At 48.8% G+C, this 16,182-nt stretch overlaps 1 protein-coding gene across 3 annotated transcripts; it reads left to right on the forward strand.

The window, feature by feature from the left end:
• The first annotated feature begins 1,519 nt into the window (after positions 1-1,519).
• Positions 1,520-16,161, forward strand: Ntan1 (N-terminal asparagine amidase). Of its 3 annotated transcripts, XM_020176630.2 has the most exons (10): positions 1,520-1,687; positions 8,113-8,215; positions 8,292-8,357; positions 8,658-8,766; positions 11,050-11,123; positions 12,574-12,627; positions 13,127-13,180; positions 14,036-14,133; positions 15,366-15,479; positions 15,835-16,161. In XM_020176630.2, exons 1-10 carry the CDS (start codon positions 1,607-1,609, stop codon positions 16,012-16,014), a joined length of 933 nt encoding a protein of 310 aa, XP_020032219.1. In that variant the 5' UTR covers positions 1,520-1,606; the 3' UTR covers positions 16,015-16,161. The 3 variants fall into 3 exon arrangements, with proteins under 3 accessions (XP_020032219.1, XP_020032307.1, XP_073915054.1); XM_020176718.2 differs by lacking the exon at positions 8,113-8,215 and having other exon boundaries at positions 1,522-1,687; XM_074058953.1 differs by lacking the exons at positions 8,113-8,215; positions 8,292-8,357 and having other exon boundaries at positions 1,522-1,687.
• The last annotated feature ends 21 nt before the right edge of the window (positions 16,162-16,182 follow it).

The raw sequence follows: 16,182 nt of genomic DNA on the forward strand, positions 1-16,182 counted from the left end.
ATGGTTGTTGCTTTAATGGAGTAAACAAAAAAATAGTGATTATTACTACTAAGATTAAACTGAAAATATCCTGGTATGGAGTTTCTTGGTATTTGGTTGTTTTTGTGTTTATTTTGGAAGAAAAGTATTTTTTTTTTTGCAGTGCTGTATTTTTTGGTATCGATAGGGATCAAACCTAGGCAAAGTAGCAGCAGGGTTCGAAGCCAGCCCAGGCAAATAGTTTGAGAGACCCTGTCTCTAAAAATCCCATCACAAAAAAGGAGCTGGTGGAGTGACTCAAGGTGAAGGCCCTGAGTTCAAGACGGAGTACCACAAAAAAAAAAAAAAAAAAACACCCAAAAAACCCAAACCAAAATCTTCCGAAGTTACTTGGAAAAAAAAGTTAAAAATGGTGGGGTGGAGATGGTGGGTGGGGCAGGTGGCCCAAACAGTGAGTAATGTAACCACAGGGCGTTCTCTGCCATTCAAAATGCCTAACCTGCAGGCTCTGGCTCTTGGCTAGCATGATAAAGGCCCTGAGTTCCAGGGCACCCAAAAACAAGCCTCACTTTTGTTGACTGCACTATGCAATCCTAATGATAGCTGTCTATTGTTTATGTCAGGTAACATTATCCCTGTCCTGACAGATACAAGGTTACATACTCAAGGTCACACAGCTGGTAATTGGTTACCTGAGTTTCAAATCCTGTTCTTTAGCCTAGAGCTTCCTAATCGGGGTTTACTTGATTTTACCTCCATTACAAGTTGCTTATAGCTGATTAGGAGGACATTAAGGTGACACAGCTCCAGCTTTGGAATCACACAAAGTTGGATTTCATCTTAGGTCTTCCACCTTCACTTGTAGGACTTTGGGCAACACAGGTGTTTATACTAACATCCACGTTTGCGAGGAGCAAATGAGAAATGGAGGTGTGATAACAGAGAAGTACTCTGAAGGGTTGTTTCAGGTGAACAGTTGGGTGAGCTCGGGGTGGGGTGGGGGGGACGCCCGTGAGCTTCTCCTCTGGTCACTATGGAGACCGCGAAGAGGATGAAATTCTAATAAGGCGCCTGATCCTCTTCATCTCACACTGTATCCCGGAACTTTCCCCTCGCTGATGTGCTGTAGAGCTGGATCTGTTTCCCAGTTTAAGACTGTTATGGAGAGGCACAGCAGGGTCCCAAGACTCAAACCTGAGCAGTGAAGAGCAGGGATCTAAATCACGCGGACCCCAGAGCTGGTCCTCAAGCCCCAAGTTACCGGAGAGAGCTAAAATTGTGGCAGATGCCCATCTCCTCGCTTGGGCTTGGCTTGACTCTCGCTTGCTTCCCACGCTGCTGGAACTACATTTCCCGGCGTCCCTCGAGAAAAACCGTCCGGGCCCGTCCGCTTCCTGAATTTGGACTACATTTCCCGTGAGGTATTGCGATGCGCCTTGCATGTCTCAGCGTCTTCGGACGGTGGTGCCTCTGTCTGGACTGCATTTCCCGGCAGTGCTCAGAACGGGGCGGGGCGGTGCTGGAGGGCGGGACGCAGCGGTGGCGGCGGCGGCGGCGGCGGCGGCGGCGGCGGTGCTGGGGAGGCCGCCGCCGCCTCCCTGGGCCTGGCGAGGCGGTCCCAGCTGCGATGCCGCTGCTTGTGGAGGGGCAGCGAGTGCGGCTGCCACAGTCTGCTGGGGAGCTGGTCCGAGCTCACCCGTGTCTGGAGGTGAGCGAGGCCGACGCGGGGGCTTCGGGGCGGTCCGAGGAAAACCTGCAGGCGGCGCGAGCCCTTCTCATCCCGCCGCCGCCACCCGCGCTCTCTCGCGCTTTCCCCGAAGCAGAGTTTAAACTTGGCGCAGCCCAGCGCTGTCGGCACATCCGGATTTCACTTTGGGATCCGCGGGGCTTTTACCTCCTCCAGACTTTTGAGGGCATCTGCTCAGGCCCCCTCTTTTATCGAGGAGGGCACGGGGGCCCAGAGAGGTTAGGTGACTTACCCAAGGTCGCACAGCACCGCGGCTTTGAAGACACTCTGGGGCCCCCAATTTCCTGCACAGGAAATTGCCAATTCCGGTTCTCCCCAGTCCCGTCCCGGTCCGTTTGGGCTCCCTGGCCCTCGCAGGGCATTCCCAGCCCGTGGCGAGCGATGCACCGATTGTCCTTGCGACCTCAGCCAGCAGGAGGTGGATCCCGGCTGGGGTTCGGGCAGCGTTTGGGCGGGTCCCTAGTCCCTCCTTCCCCTGGGGCGCTGGGTTCTTTCAGGCCGAAGAAGGCCCTGCTTTCCCCCAGCTGGAGTCTGGTGAGGACCACGCCCTGTTGGAAAGGTTTTTGTCTTTGTGTTTCCTGCTTTTGTCCTCAGTAGGTCTCGGAGCCCTGCTCCTGCGGGAACTGTTGGGAAGGGGTTCTCAGTGGAGAAAACGGGGCCCGAGCGTCCCGATCCAGTGGGGGTCGGGGGGTTCAGCCTATCCATTGATGCAGAAATTGATCCGTGTTGGGCCCCCATCCTGCCCTGTCCCTACTCCTGGGGCGTTTCTGCTCCCGTAGGAGAAGCGTTCTCTAAGGACTAGCTCATATGTAAAGTGTCAAGTGCCGCAAAGAAAAGGCGTCCCCTTCACCCCAGATGTGCAGCCCCGGAACCTGACCGCGTGTTCGGGGCCAGGAAGGCATCTAGAGGCTTCCTCCCTGCCGTTGCACATTTTGTAGGTATTTTGTCTGCTTCCTTGTTTGGTTTGTTGCCCTTTTAAGCTGCCTCCTAGAATAGAAGCTTCCTGAAGGAAACAGAGCCTATGGCTGCCCCTCGCGTAGACTTGGCATTCAGTAGATATTTGTCACATTTTAAGTGAGTGGAATGATCCGTGGAAATGATCTGAAGGATGAGCAGGAGTTCTTAAGAGGGAGGAGCCCACGGTTCCGTGTGCTCAACTTGAATTTCAAGACTGGGATCTTGTTAGCTGTGTCATTGTGCTGGGCTAGGCATTGTGCTCTGTCCCTTTGCTCTCACTGTGTCGCAGTGTTAACTAGTGAAGTCTGGAGTAGTACTCGCCAAGGAAAAAGTTTCAGTTTCTACTTTTGTCTGTTTGAAAATTTCGATGGCAGGAAGTTAGATCAGTGGCCACGGAGCACAAGTGTGGAGTCGGGATGTGGGGACATGCTGGCGGCACCTCTCCAAGGAAGGTTTTGGCCTATGTAGGGAGATGTGGTCTTGAAAGGCTGCAGAGCGGGACCAATTCTGTGTTACAGGAACATGGGGCAGGGAGAGGTCCAGGGTGGGCTGCAGCAGACCAACGATCTGATGGGGGGGTAGCTGCTGGTCTTCCTGGCCCAGGAGGGGTGAGAAGCAGAGCAGAGGAAGTCAGCCTGGCGAGGAATGTGGTACCTAGCTCACAGGGTTAAGAGGGAATCCCTGGAGAGAAATGAAAGCTTTAATTATTCTGTGACAAGCAGTTTGTGCTCTTCATGGGGAAATGACAAGGTAAACACTAAAAAGAGCTGGGTATGGTGGGACACACCTGTAATCTCAGTACTGAGGAGCCTGAGGCAGGAGGATCACAAGTTTGAGGCCAGCCTGGGCAACATAGCAAGACGCTGTCTCAAAAAACCAAAAAGAAAAAGGAAAGAAAATATAAATACTAAGAAGAAAAAGCAGCATTGTGGTCACAAGCATTGCTCGTTAGGTACATGACCTAACGAGTTTTTCTTGGTGTCGTGTGTCACAGACTTTTGAAAATGGTAGCATACGGTCTGTTGTTTCTTGACATTTCTCTTCACATGACAGCATGATGTGAGTCTGCAGTAGCAGTAGTGACGAGCCTGGAAAGCACAGTCGCCTTCTCCTGGTCACTGTTTCACTTTCTGCAGTTTCTCTTACCTGGGGTCAACCATAGTCTGAAATACTAGATGCGGTATTCCAGGACTTTAACAACGCCTAAGTTTTAAGTAACCTTTATCACGGCATATTGTTGGCATTGTTCTGTTGGGTCGTTACCATTGTTAATCCCTTACTGTGCCTAATTTATGAATTAAACTTCATGAATTTATGAATTGTCATAGGTATGTCTGTTTAGGAAAAAACAGAGCGTGTAGGGTTTGGTCAGTGTGTGCTTTCAGGCAGGTGCTGGGGTTTTGGAAGGGACCCCGGGTGGGCAGGGGGACATGGGACCACCGTCCTGGGCACAATGGAACTGGCCAGTACCACCTATGGAGGAAGCACAGCCCTGTCTTCATCCACAGAGCCTGGGGAGATCAGAGAGGTAGAGTGACTTGTCCAGGGCTCCGTATCAGGAGTGGGGAAGCCAGGCCCGGAACCCAGCAGTCACCTTGGACTCTGGTGCTGTGCCATTCAGTAAGCCCTAGCTATTTACGTGAAAATTAAAATTAAGTAATAGCCACACCAGTTCCTCAGTCACACCGGTCACATACCAAGTGCTCTGCAGCCACACGTGGCTCCTCCGTGGGGCAGCCCTGGCATGCTGTTGGCCTCCCACAGAAAGGCCTGGGTGCAGGCTACCCTCGTCTCTTGCAGCCCAGCGACTGTCCTGAAGCGTCACTGTGGATGTTTGCACAGAAGTCCACAACGTCAGTGGCCATGAGTTGGCTTCTGTTGTTACTTATTTACCCATTGGTTTTGGCCTGCTGGGGAGGGAACCCAGGGCCACGCCCCCAGTCCCATTTGCAGCTTTAATTGTGCAAGACGCTGTTGTGTTCACCCGAGGAGACATTGCAAGGGCTCAGCCATTAGAAATGGACTTGGGTTGTTCAGCAGAAGGTGATGAAACAAAACCAGCGTTTGTAGCAGCGAGGCTGGCAGTCCATGGGGGACAGACAGGACAAGGGACCTCAGAATCGGGGGGCAGAACTAGGGAACGACACCCGTACCTCAGCTGACCCCAGCAGCCTAGCAGGGTGGACAGCCTCGCACCCCTGAGCAGAGGGGAAGGGAAGCACAGGCATGGGGACCAGGCTGTCTCTGGATGGGTCACCGCAGGGCTGGGGTGGAAGCTGGGCCTGGCAATCGAGAGGCAGGTGCAGCACCACTGAGCCCAGCTGAGCCGAGCAGTAAGGTAGGAATTTGACAGGAAGCAAGGCTCAGTGCCCGGAGCGACGTGTCATGGCATGATTTCTCACTGATGAAGCCAGCTCTCAGTCGTGCACCATTTCTGGAGGAGGAGTCGAGGAGCAGACTGACTGATATAGGATTGTCCCGAGGTTACAGCTTAGTGACCCGGTTAGACACGGGTCTGCAAACCACAGCTCACTCCCAACACTGTTGGGGTACAGCCCATGAGCCAAGAAGAGGTTTTGTATTTTAAATGGTTAAAAAAATCAAAAGAATAATATTCTACAGCATGAAATTACATGAAATGCAAATTTTTTGGTGTCACTTGTAAGTAAAGTTTTATTGGAGTAGTCACATCCATTTGGTTTTTTTTTTTTTTTCTTTTGCGGTACTGGAGTTTGAACTCAGGACCTTGTGCTTGCTAGGCAAGTGCTGTACCACTTGAACCTCACCTCAGTCCTTTTGCTTTAGTCACTTTTCAAATAGGGTCCCACACTTTTTGCTGGGGCCAGAGCTAGACTAGGATCCTCCTACTTCTGCCTCCTGCATACTGGGAGTTCAGGTGTACTGTCATGTTTAGCTTGTTAGTTGAGATGGGGTCTTGATAACTTTTCGCTGTCTAGGCTCAAGTTATATCCTGATCTGCACTTCCTGAGTAGCTGGCATTACAGGTGTGTTTCACTTTAGAAAGAATATGATGAAGCCAGTGTCAGGGGGCACATCTGTCATTCTAGCAATGAGGAAACTGAGGCAGGAGGATCAAGAGTTCAAGGCCAGCCTGGGCTACATGGCAAGACACTGTCTCAAAAGAATCTAAACAGAAAAATATGTGATGAAGTTGGCCTGTGTGTTTTCTCAGCAAGGATAAGCTTGGCTAAACATTTTTCACTTTTTGCCTTCCATGCTGCTGGGGATGGAACCCAGGCCTTGCATACGTTCAGCAAGTGCTCTACCACCAGCCCCTTTTTTCTTTTTCTTCTTTTTTGGGAGTACTGGGGCTTGAACTCAGGATCTCACACTTGCTTGTCAGGCGCTCTTCCACTTGAGCCACTCTGCTGCCACCCGCACCCCTACCCCCCACCCACCCCTTTGGTCTCTAGGAGACCAAAGCAGCCTACTGTTTTCCTTCTGATCATCTTGGTTTTACTTGGGAAATAGTAGAGCTTTGTTGAAGGGAGAAATGATTTTGATTTTTGGGTCTTTATGAAAATGAGTGGTAAAATTTGTCTAACTCCTTCGCTCTCTCCCTCCCCTTCCTCAAAGACATAGTAAAAGTGAGTAGGAAGGGAACTCTGAAACCTGCGTGTGACTGTGAGTTTACTCAGGATGAGAAGTGGGTGAGAGTTGAAGTGTTCACTAATCGGAGCTGTTCCCAGTTTATATCTCACGGACTGCACAGCTGACTTTCCACTGCTTTGCTAAATTCTGAGCTCATTTCTTCCCCTCTCCCTCCCTTTGGCAGTGCTGGGGACCCAAGGCCTCAGTTCATTTCTTAAATTGAGGGGTTTGGTCCCCTTGTAATTACTACTTTGCTTCTAATCAATGGAAATTCATTAAAGGAAAATTCATAAAATAGTGACTAATCAAGCTGACCATTCAGCTTATCACATCTCTCATATTCTAGTAAGTCATTAGACACAAACCTGAATTGGCATGGACTAGTGAGAAGCCTGTGCACCACTGGTCTGATCTCCCACGTGGGGAACACAGGCCTGCTCTAGACTTGCACACTGGATAAGTTGTTCATTGGGAAGTTGATTTATTTTAAGTCAGAAGGAAATTGTGGTACATTTTAGTGTTGTATCAGTTTTGCATTTTTTTTAAGGGACTGGGATTTGAACTGGGGACTTTGCCCTTGCAAATATTTTTGCATTTTTGAAACAAATGTTTGTTTTGGCTTTCCTTAAAGAATTTAAAGGGCTGGAGGCATGGCTCAAGCTCATGAAGCCCTGAGTAAAAACTCCAGCACTGCAAGAAAAGAAAAAATTAAACACAAGTTCTTTTCTGGTGGTGCTGGGGATTGAACCCAGGACTTTGTGGATGCTAGGCAAGTACTCTACCACTGAGCTATACTTGCAGCTCCTAAGGTGTCTCTTTTTCTTTTTTTTGGGATGGGCTTACTGTGTTGCCTAGGCTGATTTTGGAGTCGTGATCCTCTGGCCTCTGCCTTCCAAGTGCTGGATTTTCAGGCATATTCTCCCACCCCTCTCTCTTTTACAGGCTTACTGCATAAGAATTCGTACAAATACTCAGGGCTGGATGCTCAGTGGCTCAAGTGGTACAAGGTCCTGAGTTCATACTGCAGTACTGCAAAAAACAAAACTCAAATACTCAGTTTGACAGATCTTTGACACCTAATATGACCATGTCCTTCCAGCATCCATGTATCCTGGTTGTGTTTCTCCTTTAACAATGACATCTAGATCACTTAGACAACCACAGGCTGCTCCATCCCTACCATGGTTGTCAGTGAATCTCGTATTTTTCTGGTGTACGTTTCAACGTTGTTGTATTGCTAGTGTATTTATAGCTCTGTGGAAAATTACACTCTCATGCTTTGCCTTCCAGGACATTTCAGAGTGAGTTCTCTCATAACCCTCATTATAGCGGTGGCGTTGGTTCTGTGTCATTTACTTGGGCTACATTTTTGCTTCCAGCTTTTTGCCATTCTGAAAACACAGCGATGGCCCGCTTTGAGCTGTTTCCTCAGTTGAGATTTGTGGAAGTGAGAGTGCTAGATTAGTGGAGAGGGAAGTCCTTCACCCCTCTCTTAGAGGAAGTGAAGAAAGGAACCACCCACACGGCTGCCCGGAAGTCTGATTCTCTTCCCTCTTGTAAAATAGTCAGGAGTCTCACAGTCTTGTAAAGCTCAGAGACACACTTTATCTTGTAGGTAGCAACATCTTGCTCTCTAGGGAAGAACTAAGCTTGTCATAGTCCACGTAACTTCCTGCCGCCTTGCCCTTCAGCCTCACATCTCACACCTCCCAGCTCCTGGGTGTTCCCACCTAGGGTTCACTTTGGCTCTCTCCAGTGCTCTAGCTATTCATCCTCACTAATTTGCATCACTATTTTATTTTGTTTTAATTAAACAGGAAAGAGCCAGACTTCTCAGAGGTCAGTCTGTTCAGCCAGTGGGACCCCAGGGCCTTCTGTATGTTCAGCAGAGAGAGCTTGCAGTGACCTCCCCAAAGGATGGTAGGTTAGGAAGCAGTGAACTGGGCACTATCCCAAAAGGCTACTGGATATTTTATTTTGTTTCTTTTTCAAACAGGCTCCATCTCCATTCTGGGTTCTGATGATGCCACCACTTGTCACATTGTGGTCCTGAGGCACACAGGTATGATGAGAGGTGAAGGAAACCATTACTTCAACCCACCCAGCCGTGCGGGACCATTTACTCTCTCACTCGGAGTCTCCTGGTGTCTGATTTGAAGCCGGACTCGGCCCACCGTCGTTCTAGTCTGCATGGTGTCTCCCCCATGCCCTGGTCAGAATGGGTTGGCTGGGCAGCACGGCCTTTTCTGTTTTCTTGCAGGATATCCAAAGACGAGGCAGGCTGAATGGACAGGAGTGACCTTGGCTTGCTTCCCAAGTTGTCATCAGGAATAACCTGAGTCCTTTCACCCTTGTTCTTTAGGTAATGGGGCGACCTGCCTGACACATTGTGACGGAACTGACACCAAAGCTGAAGTGTCCTTGATCATGAACTCCATAAAATCCTTTTCCAATGATGTTCACGGTGGAAGGTGAGTGCCACACTGCTCTGCTATGTTCTTTGGGACAAGTAGAGGACCTTGTGGGTTCAGTTACAGCAACGTAGGGGACTAACCCCACACTTGTTAACAGTCCAGAGAAGGGATTAACAACTTGGAGAAGAGCTTGTGGAGGTGGCTCTGCCTGAGCCCATGCCCAGTCAACAAATGGATGGGGGCACCGGTGAAGGGCTGGTCCCGGGATTTAAAACAAATTTTTGGCAGTACTAAGATTTAAACTCAGGGCTTTGCTCTTGCTAAGCAAATGCTCTATCACTTGAGCCTCTCCACCAGTCCTTTTTTGTATTGGGTATTTTCCAGATAAGGTCTCACGAACTGTTTTTCCAGGCTGACTCTGGACCATGATCCATCTGATATTTGTCTCCTGAGTAGCTAGTATTACAGGCGTGATCCACTGGTGCCTGGGGTTTTTTTTTGCAGTGCTGGGGTTGGAGCCCAGGTCTTTTGCATATGCTGGACAAGCTCTCTCCCATTGGCATGCCTTGGTTTAGGTTTTCACCTAAGCATCAGATGTTGCTATGCTGTACCCCAGGTGGAGGGGCCTCTACCAGCTGCTCCTTCAGCACTTCCTACAGAAATGCTTCCTGTGGGCAGCTTGTTGTCAGGGCCTGGTGCCTCTGGCTGGAGGGCGCATGGTGCACACTCTGAAGCACTGGCGGAGAGAATTGTGAAGGACAGCAAGGCAGGGAGCAGCAGGGAATGGCTAGACAAGGTGTGCAGTCTAACACTGCACACGTCCGTGGTTCAGAAGGGGTCACAGGGTAAAGCTGACCCCAGCCTGGCTTCCCCACCCCATCCCCAACCAGTCTCATTTCTCCCTGCATTTGACAAGGCACAGTCGGAGTCCTGGGGTCACATAGCTAGCTAGTGCATCCCAGGTCTGACTGTCCCCATCAATGCTCACACACCTGTTCCCCTCCTTCCTGCATTACTAGACTTGTTTAATTTTCTTGGTAGAACTGGGCCAGCGTCTACAAGTGCTCAGAATCCCAGGGAAGCTCTTAGTTACCTCATCAGTGCAACACATTGATTAAAATTATTTTGGTGATAAAGATTGAAGCTGAGCCTGCACATGTTAAGTGCTTGCTCTACTCGTGAGCCTCCAGCTTTAAAGTTTAAATCTCCTTCCGGCTGGGGCCCTGCTACAGGCTTAGTTGGCTTCATGGGTATGTGACTCGTGTAGTTGCAAAACAGCACTTTTGTTTTGCACTGAGCCCTGAAGAGTTTCTAGCCAGGCCTGGCTCCATGATTCTCGGAACACAACTAGCCTCCTCAGAGAACTAATTTGGTCACCATGGAAATCAGAAGACAGACCTGCTGACCAGTGGCAGCAAAGGACCAGTGGCCCTTCTCACCACCTAGTGTTTCTGACAAGTCACTGGATTCTGCGCCCCGGGCAGGGCACACATAGGCTCTGGTTGGTCCCTTGGAGAGGTTTTCTTCTCAGGAGCAGACAGTGTAAAATACAGCAGCATTCACTCCCCAGCACCTGGTCCCAGATTGTTGGGGGGTTGTGGGAAGGCAAATGTGGAAACACAGAATTAAACGCAATTATCAGGGCTGGTGGAGTGGCTCATGTAGCAGAGTGCCAGCTTAGCAAGTGTGAGGCTGAGTTCAAACCCCAGAGCTGCCAAAAAACCAAAACAAAACAAAACCCATAATTACCATTTTCAGTTGTGGGGCTTGTCAGGGTCCTGCATGTGCACGTGAGGCAATGCTTCCCAAACAGACACTTTCCCTAGCTCATGGGCTCAGGGGCACACCTAGGGAAAATCTGGGGTCACAGTTCCCATGCGTGTCCTTTAGAGACCCAGGTGACCTTTACAAGTGCAAAGCCCTCAGTTCATACTCCAGTCCCACCAAAAAAGAAACAGAAGATGAGCGTCCTCTTGCCAAGATGAGGTGAACATCAGAGGCACCCTGCCAGGTATCTGCTCACCCGTGGGCTGTCAATCACTGGGCACTCCCCCACCCCAGGCTCACAGCTCAGTTCCCCCTAGGTGGAGGCATGAAGGATTTGGAAGTGGCCCACTTTGGGTGGGCAGATGGCGTGACATAGTCATCTTCTAGAGCCGAGCTACTCATTTGTGCATGAAAGCCATGTTACCTTTGTGTCCAGATCCCTTCAGTTATCTGGGCACCATGTGCCCCCCCCCAGGCACTTTCTTCATTTGTCATGCGTGGAAAGGGTCCGGAACTGCTAAAACACAGTGTCCTATGCTGTGCTGATCTCACCACTGTCCTTCTCTTTGCCAGGCTGGAAGTGCACCTTGTGGGAGGGTTCAGTGATGAAAGGCAGTTGTCACAAAAACTTACCCATCAACTCCTCAGTAAGTTCACTTTTTTTCTTCTCCAAATTTGATAAAAGTTGATACCTATTTTTGCTCAGGTTAAAAATCTTTCTAGTAGAAAGCCTTAAGAGGGACCACTTGGAAGAGGTCGCTTGGCTAGGGTGGCAGCATTGAGCTACATTCTTGGGAGCTAATGGAACGGGGACAAGATTTCCTCTTGAAATAGCAATTGAGGGGCTGGCAGAGTGGCTCAAGTGGTAGAGCATCTACCTAGCAGGCATGAGGCCCTGAGTTCAAACCTCAGTGCAGGAAAAAAAAAAAGACAAAACAGCAAGTGACATTGTAGAATAGTAAGCACTCTGAATCATGTAAAGAACAGAACCCCCCTCCTGGTTGGAATGTCCATTTTAACCTGCAGAAAGTGGAAACAGTGGTGATACCTACTAAATCAGAAGAAAAAAAGATAAAAAGAAAAAAGATACTTTTTTGTATTAATTTCCCAGCAGGCAGTGATGTAGGCACACACAGTGCCACAGGGAAACCCATCAGGAAAGCGGTTTGGCAGTGTCTTTAAGGGATCATAGCCTTTGACCCAGTAACCCCCTTCTAGGAATGGTCTGTAAGAAAGTTATCTAAAATGTGCACGGAGATTTATGTTCAAAGATGAACGACAGAACATCTGTGGAGTAGGATGTAGCCACTGAAAAGATGCTTATGAGCCAGGTGTGGTGGCACACCTGTTACTTCAGCACTTGAGAAGCACAAGTGGGAGGATTGAGAGTTCAAGGCCAGCCTGGGTTACACAGCAAGACCTACAGAGAATGATCAAGTTCCAAAAACAATCAAACCACAAGCCGGGCGCTGGTGGCTCACGCCTGTAATCTTAGCTATTCAGGAGGCAGAGAACAGGAGGATCACTGTTCGAAGCCAGCCTGGGTAAATAGTTCATGAGACCCTGTATTGAAAAACACTTCACAAAAATAGGGCTGGTGGAGTGGCTCAAGGTGAAGGCCCCTAGTACTGCAAAAAAAAAAAAAAACCCACAAAACAACTACTTCTGAAGAGGGTTGAATTACAGGGGTAAATACATATGTACAAAAAAATCAGGATAGAAAATTGTACAGTCTGAGCAGGTACATTGTCTCCACAGTATGAGCTCAGCTATGTAGGGAAATAAGAGAGTGCCAGGTTACAGCACTCTCCTGGGTTTCCAACTTTTCTTGTAATGATAGACTGACAATTGGAAGACAGGTAGCTTGGAAGAGTTGGTGCCTCCCAGCCACCTATGAATCTCGGCATCCCCCAGCCTGAGAAGAGAATGATGGGAAGGCTCGATCTCAACTCCTCTGAGCTGTCTTAGAGGCCAGGTGGTGGCCGAAAGGGCAAGGGAGAGTGCTTGACAGGCTTCTGACCCTTGACCTCTTGACCAGCTCTGTGTTCTGCTAATCCAAGAAATTGTTTTGATGTCAGTTTTAAAATTTAATTGCAGGTGAGTTTGACAGACAGGAAGATGACATTCACTTAGTGACATTATGTGTGACAGGTAAGCCACTTGTGCCATTTCCCCAAACAAAGCTCAGTCCAGTCAGGCTTTGTCTGCATCCTTCCTGTAGGGCCTGGCATCAGGACTTGGGTCATAGAAGACACGCAACAGCTTGTTACCACTTTGCTCTGTTCCCATTCTTCCCACCACTGGAATGGCCTCTTCTCCTTGTCCAAGTTTAACTCCTTCCCTCTCCCCCTTAGCATGCCACACATCTCCTTCCTTAGGCTCATCAGAGGCTTGTCCTCCCGGAAGGGGAGGGAGCTGGCCGCAGAGAGGAGCTGCTCTTGCCTGTCAGGTGTGGTGGTGCGTGGAGGAGGCTGCGAGGCAGTGGTTGCCAGTGGCCCTGGTTCATTAACCACCTGCCGCCTAGGATTCTGCAGGGAAAGAAGGCAGCAGCCCCCTTCACTTCCAGTTTCTCCCCTTTTGTAGTGAGGGCTGGCTTACTGTTCAAAATAGAACTGCTCAGTGCCTCTTAACAATTGTTTTTATTCCTTAGAATTAAATGACAGAGAAGAAAATGAAAACCACTTTCCAGTAATCTCTGGCATTGGTAAGTAGTGTGGTTATTGGAGGGTTGGAGTTGGTGATGCATGGACTGGGCAGGCGGGTTAGTCTTCGGGCACTGCTGCTAGTATATGACGGCCTCGAGTTCAAAGCCCAGCACTTGCGTTTACTGTGAGAACGTGGGCGAGTCTGCTTGACTTCACTAATCTCACCATTCATGAAGCTTCAAGAATGCCCCAGCCTGAGGGCCAGTGTACAGTGTGGCCTATGTAACTGGGCACTGGGGGATGGCAGCTGAGCATTTGGGTATTTATGTACTTTGGGAATGGAGTGAGGTTTTAACTGAGAACAAAAATCCAACAGAAGAAGGTATAAATCTTAGCAGGTTAAAGGAAAATCCAAAACCCTCTTCCCTTCTGTGACTGACAGCCTGGGGATCCTGAGGCAGGAGCACGAACCTGGCATATTTATGAAAGGCTTCTGTGTCTTTAATGTTTTACTTAGCTGGGTGGTGAGTACACAGGTGCTCATTATTTTATTCTGTAATTTTGTATACATCTAAAATAATAATATGAAAATTCAAGCAAACGAAAACACCAGCTATTGCCACCATTACAAGGCCACCCTTCTTCCCCCAGCAGGACACCAGTGCATTTGGTCATGGGGCTGACCAGGGAGGCCCTACCACAGTGCCTGCTGCAGGGACCGTGTGCTCACACAGAGCAGCTCTGGATTTGGGACAGATCATACTTGCGCTCAGCTGTTGTCAGTTTCCAGTGGGAAGCTATAGACACCTCGTTTTGTTCAGTTCCCATTCTTTTCTCATGTATGCATGGTCGTAGGAATGTAACCTCCCTCCTTTGGGCCTTTGTCAGTTCAGTCACTCTGTTGTCCCTTGCAGCTGTCAACATTAAGACTGCGGAGATTTATAGAGCCTCCTTTCAAGACCGAGGCCCAGAGGAGCTGCTTCGGGCCGCCAGGGCTTTAGCGGGAGGCCCGGTGAGTGCAAATCTTCAGTAAAGAGGGAAGGAGGAAGAAACACTAGAGCCTCGAGTTTAATGGAACCTAGAGAAGCTTATGGCTGCCTCCTGAAAGCTGTAAATGACCAGGGCCCACAGGCTTGCTGGCTGTTCAGGAGTAAGGAGTGAGTTTAGGTTCTAAGTGCAAGACCCCAGTTCTCTGCCTGAGATGTACAGGCAACGTAAGAGTGAACACACAGTGTCTGGATCCAGAAAGGGAGGGGAGCAGTGGGGAGAAAGGAGGCTTATCTGTCCACGCTCAGTGCTAGGCTTTCTCGTGAATGGACCAGATCACTGAAGAGCACTTGCTGGAGCGACTTAAGCTTCCTTTCCTTAAGATGCTTTTCCCTCTCCTCCAGTGCCTTGTGCATGCAAACGAGCTACACTCCCTGCCTGGCGGTGCTTTTTATTTAAATATTTTAATTTTAAAAGTTAGAAAAATAGGGGCTGTGGATATGGCTCAGTGGTAGAGTGCTTGCCTGAGATAGGTGAGGCCATGGGTTCAGTTCCTATCACCACAAAAATAAAGTTAGAAAAACAAGACTCCCAGGCCCCATTTGAGGAATGGGTGGGAGAATTTCTAAATGCTCTAATTTAAACCCAGAAACCTGCTCTTTTGTGAACTGATATTTTCATAGGAAAATGTGTGTAGTCAGTGATTTGTTTTGCCGACCTTTGAACATTTTCAGGAATCCTCTCGCTGTCCCTCAGTTAATGTTTAGTCTCAGTAACCAAAACTGGGAATTGAGGGAATGTAGCATTTGGCAAGTTAGCTTTTCCCAAGTTGGAGTTTCCTTTCTTTCGGTGGGTCATCAGGCATTTTGAGTTTAAGTTGCAAGGTGACAGCTGCTTGGGTTATGAGTAACAAGGTAATGGTTCATGCAGCCATGGGGAACACAGACCAGATAGGCTCTGCCCTGATACTCACTGGGCACATGAGGACTCTGTGTCTCAAGTTTTCACCCAGAAAGGGAAGCGTGCACCTTCACAACCAAGCACAGCGACACGCATTATTATCACAAAGTGCAGGACCAGACACGGAAAGTATTCTGTAGGGGGCAGCTTTGTTCTTGTGGGAGAGAAGTGTTTGTTTAAGCAGCTGTTCTAGGTGAATGAATGCCTCTGGACTGGACTACACTGCAGCTTTCGGGAACGGGAGGATTTGAGAGGCGGTGGCATTCCTTAATCCTATCCTTGAAATGTTTCCTTCAGATGATTAGCATTTATGATGCAGAGACAGAGCAACTTCGAATAGGCCCGTATTCCTGGATGCCATTTCCACATGTGGATTTCTGGTTGCAGCAAGATGACAAGGAAATACTAGAGGTGAGAATTTACAGGTTGGGTAAATCTTAAGTCTCTGGACCCTGGTTTCCTCATCTGTAAGAAAAAAAAGGGTTCAGGCCAGATAACTGCTTTTCCCTCAGTGGGCAGGACTTACCTTTTGGAAACCACTGGCAGACTCCATTTACCTGCTACACCAATTGGACATAAGTAACATCCTGAGGTTGGTACAAGTGAAGCAGTCAACTGCAGGTACTTCGTGAGGTACAGTGAGGTAGATGCTGCGCTCAGAGTGTCGTTATTAAAGAACACAAGGCTACTTGACATCAGAGTAGGGAACAGAGTCAGGCTACTTCTACTTCTCTCTCATGCCCACCAACAATCTTTGTTTTTTCAGAACCTGTCCACTTCACCTTTGGCCGAGCCCCCCCACTTTGTTGAACATATTCGTTCTACCTTGATGTTTTTAAAGAAGTACCCATCTCCAATGAGCACACTGTTTCCTGGAAATAAAGCTCTCCTCTACAAAAAAACTCAAGCTGGCTTATGGGAAAAGACCTCTTTTCCAGAAAGCTAAAAGTAGGAATTACCAAAGAGGGCACTTTTCGGCATGGCAGAGACCATGGATGGGATTTGGTATCTACATCAGTTGAGTCTAGGTCTCCTTCCTTACTCAGCATCTTTCAAATGACTTTCAAAATAAAATCTTATTTTGGCAAAGGCATTTGTTTGATCTTTTTGCTTT

The sequence above is a fragment of the Castor canadensis genome, chromosome 17, assembly GCF_047511655.1.
Source record: "Castor canadensis chromosome 17, mCasCan1.hap1v2, whole genome shotgun sequence".
NCBI lineage: Eukaryota > Metazoa > Chordata > Mammalia > Rodentia > Castoridae > Castor > Castor canadensis.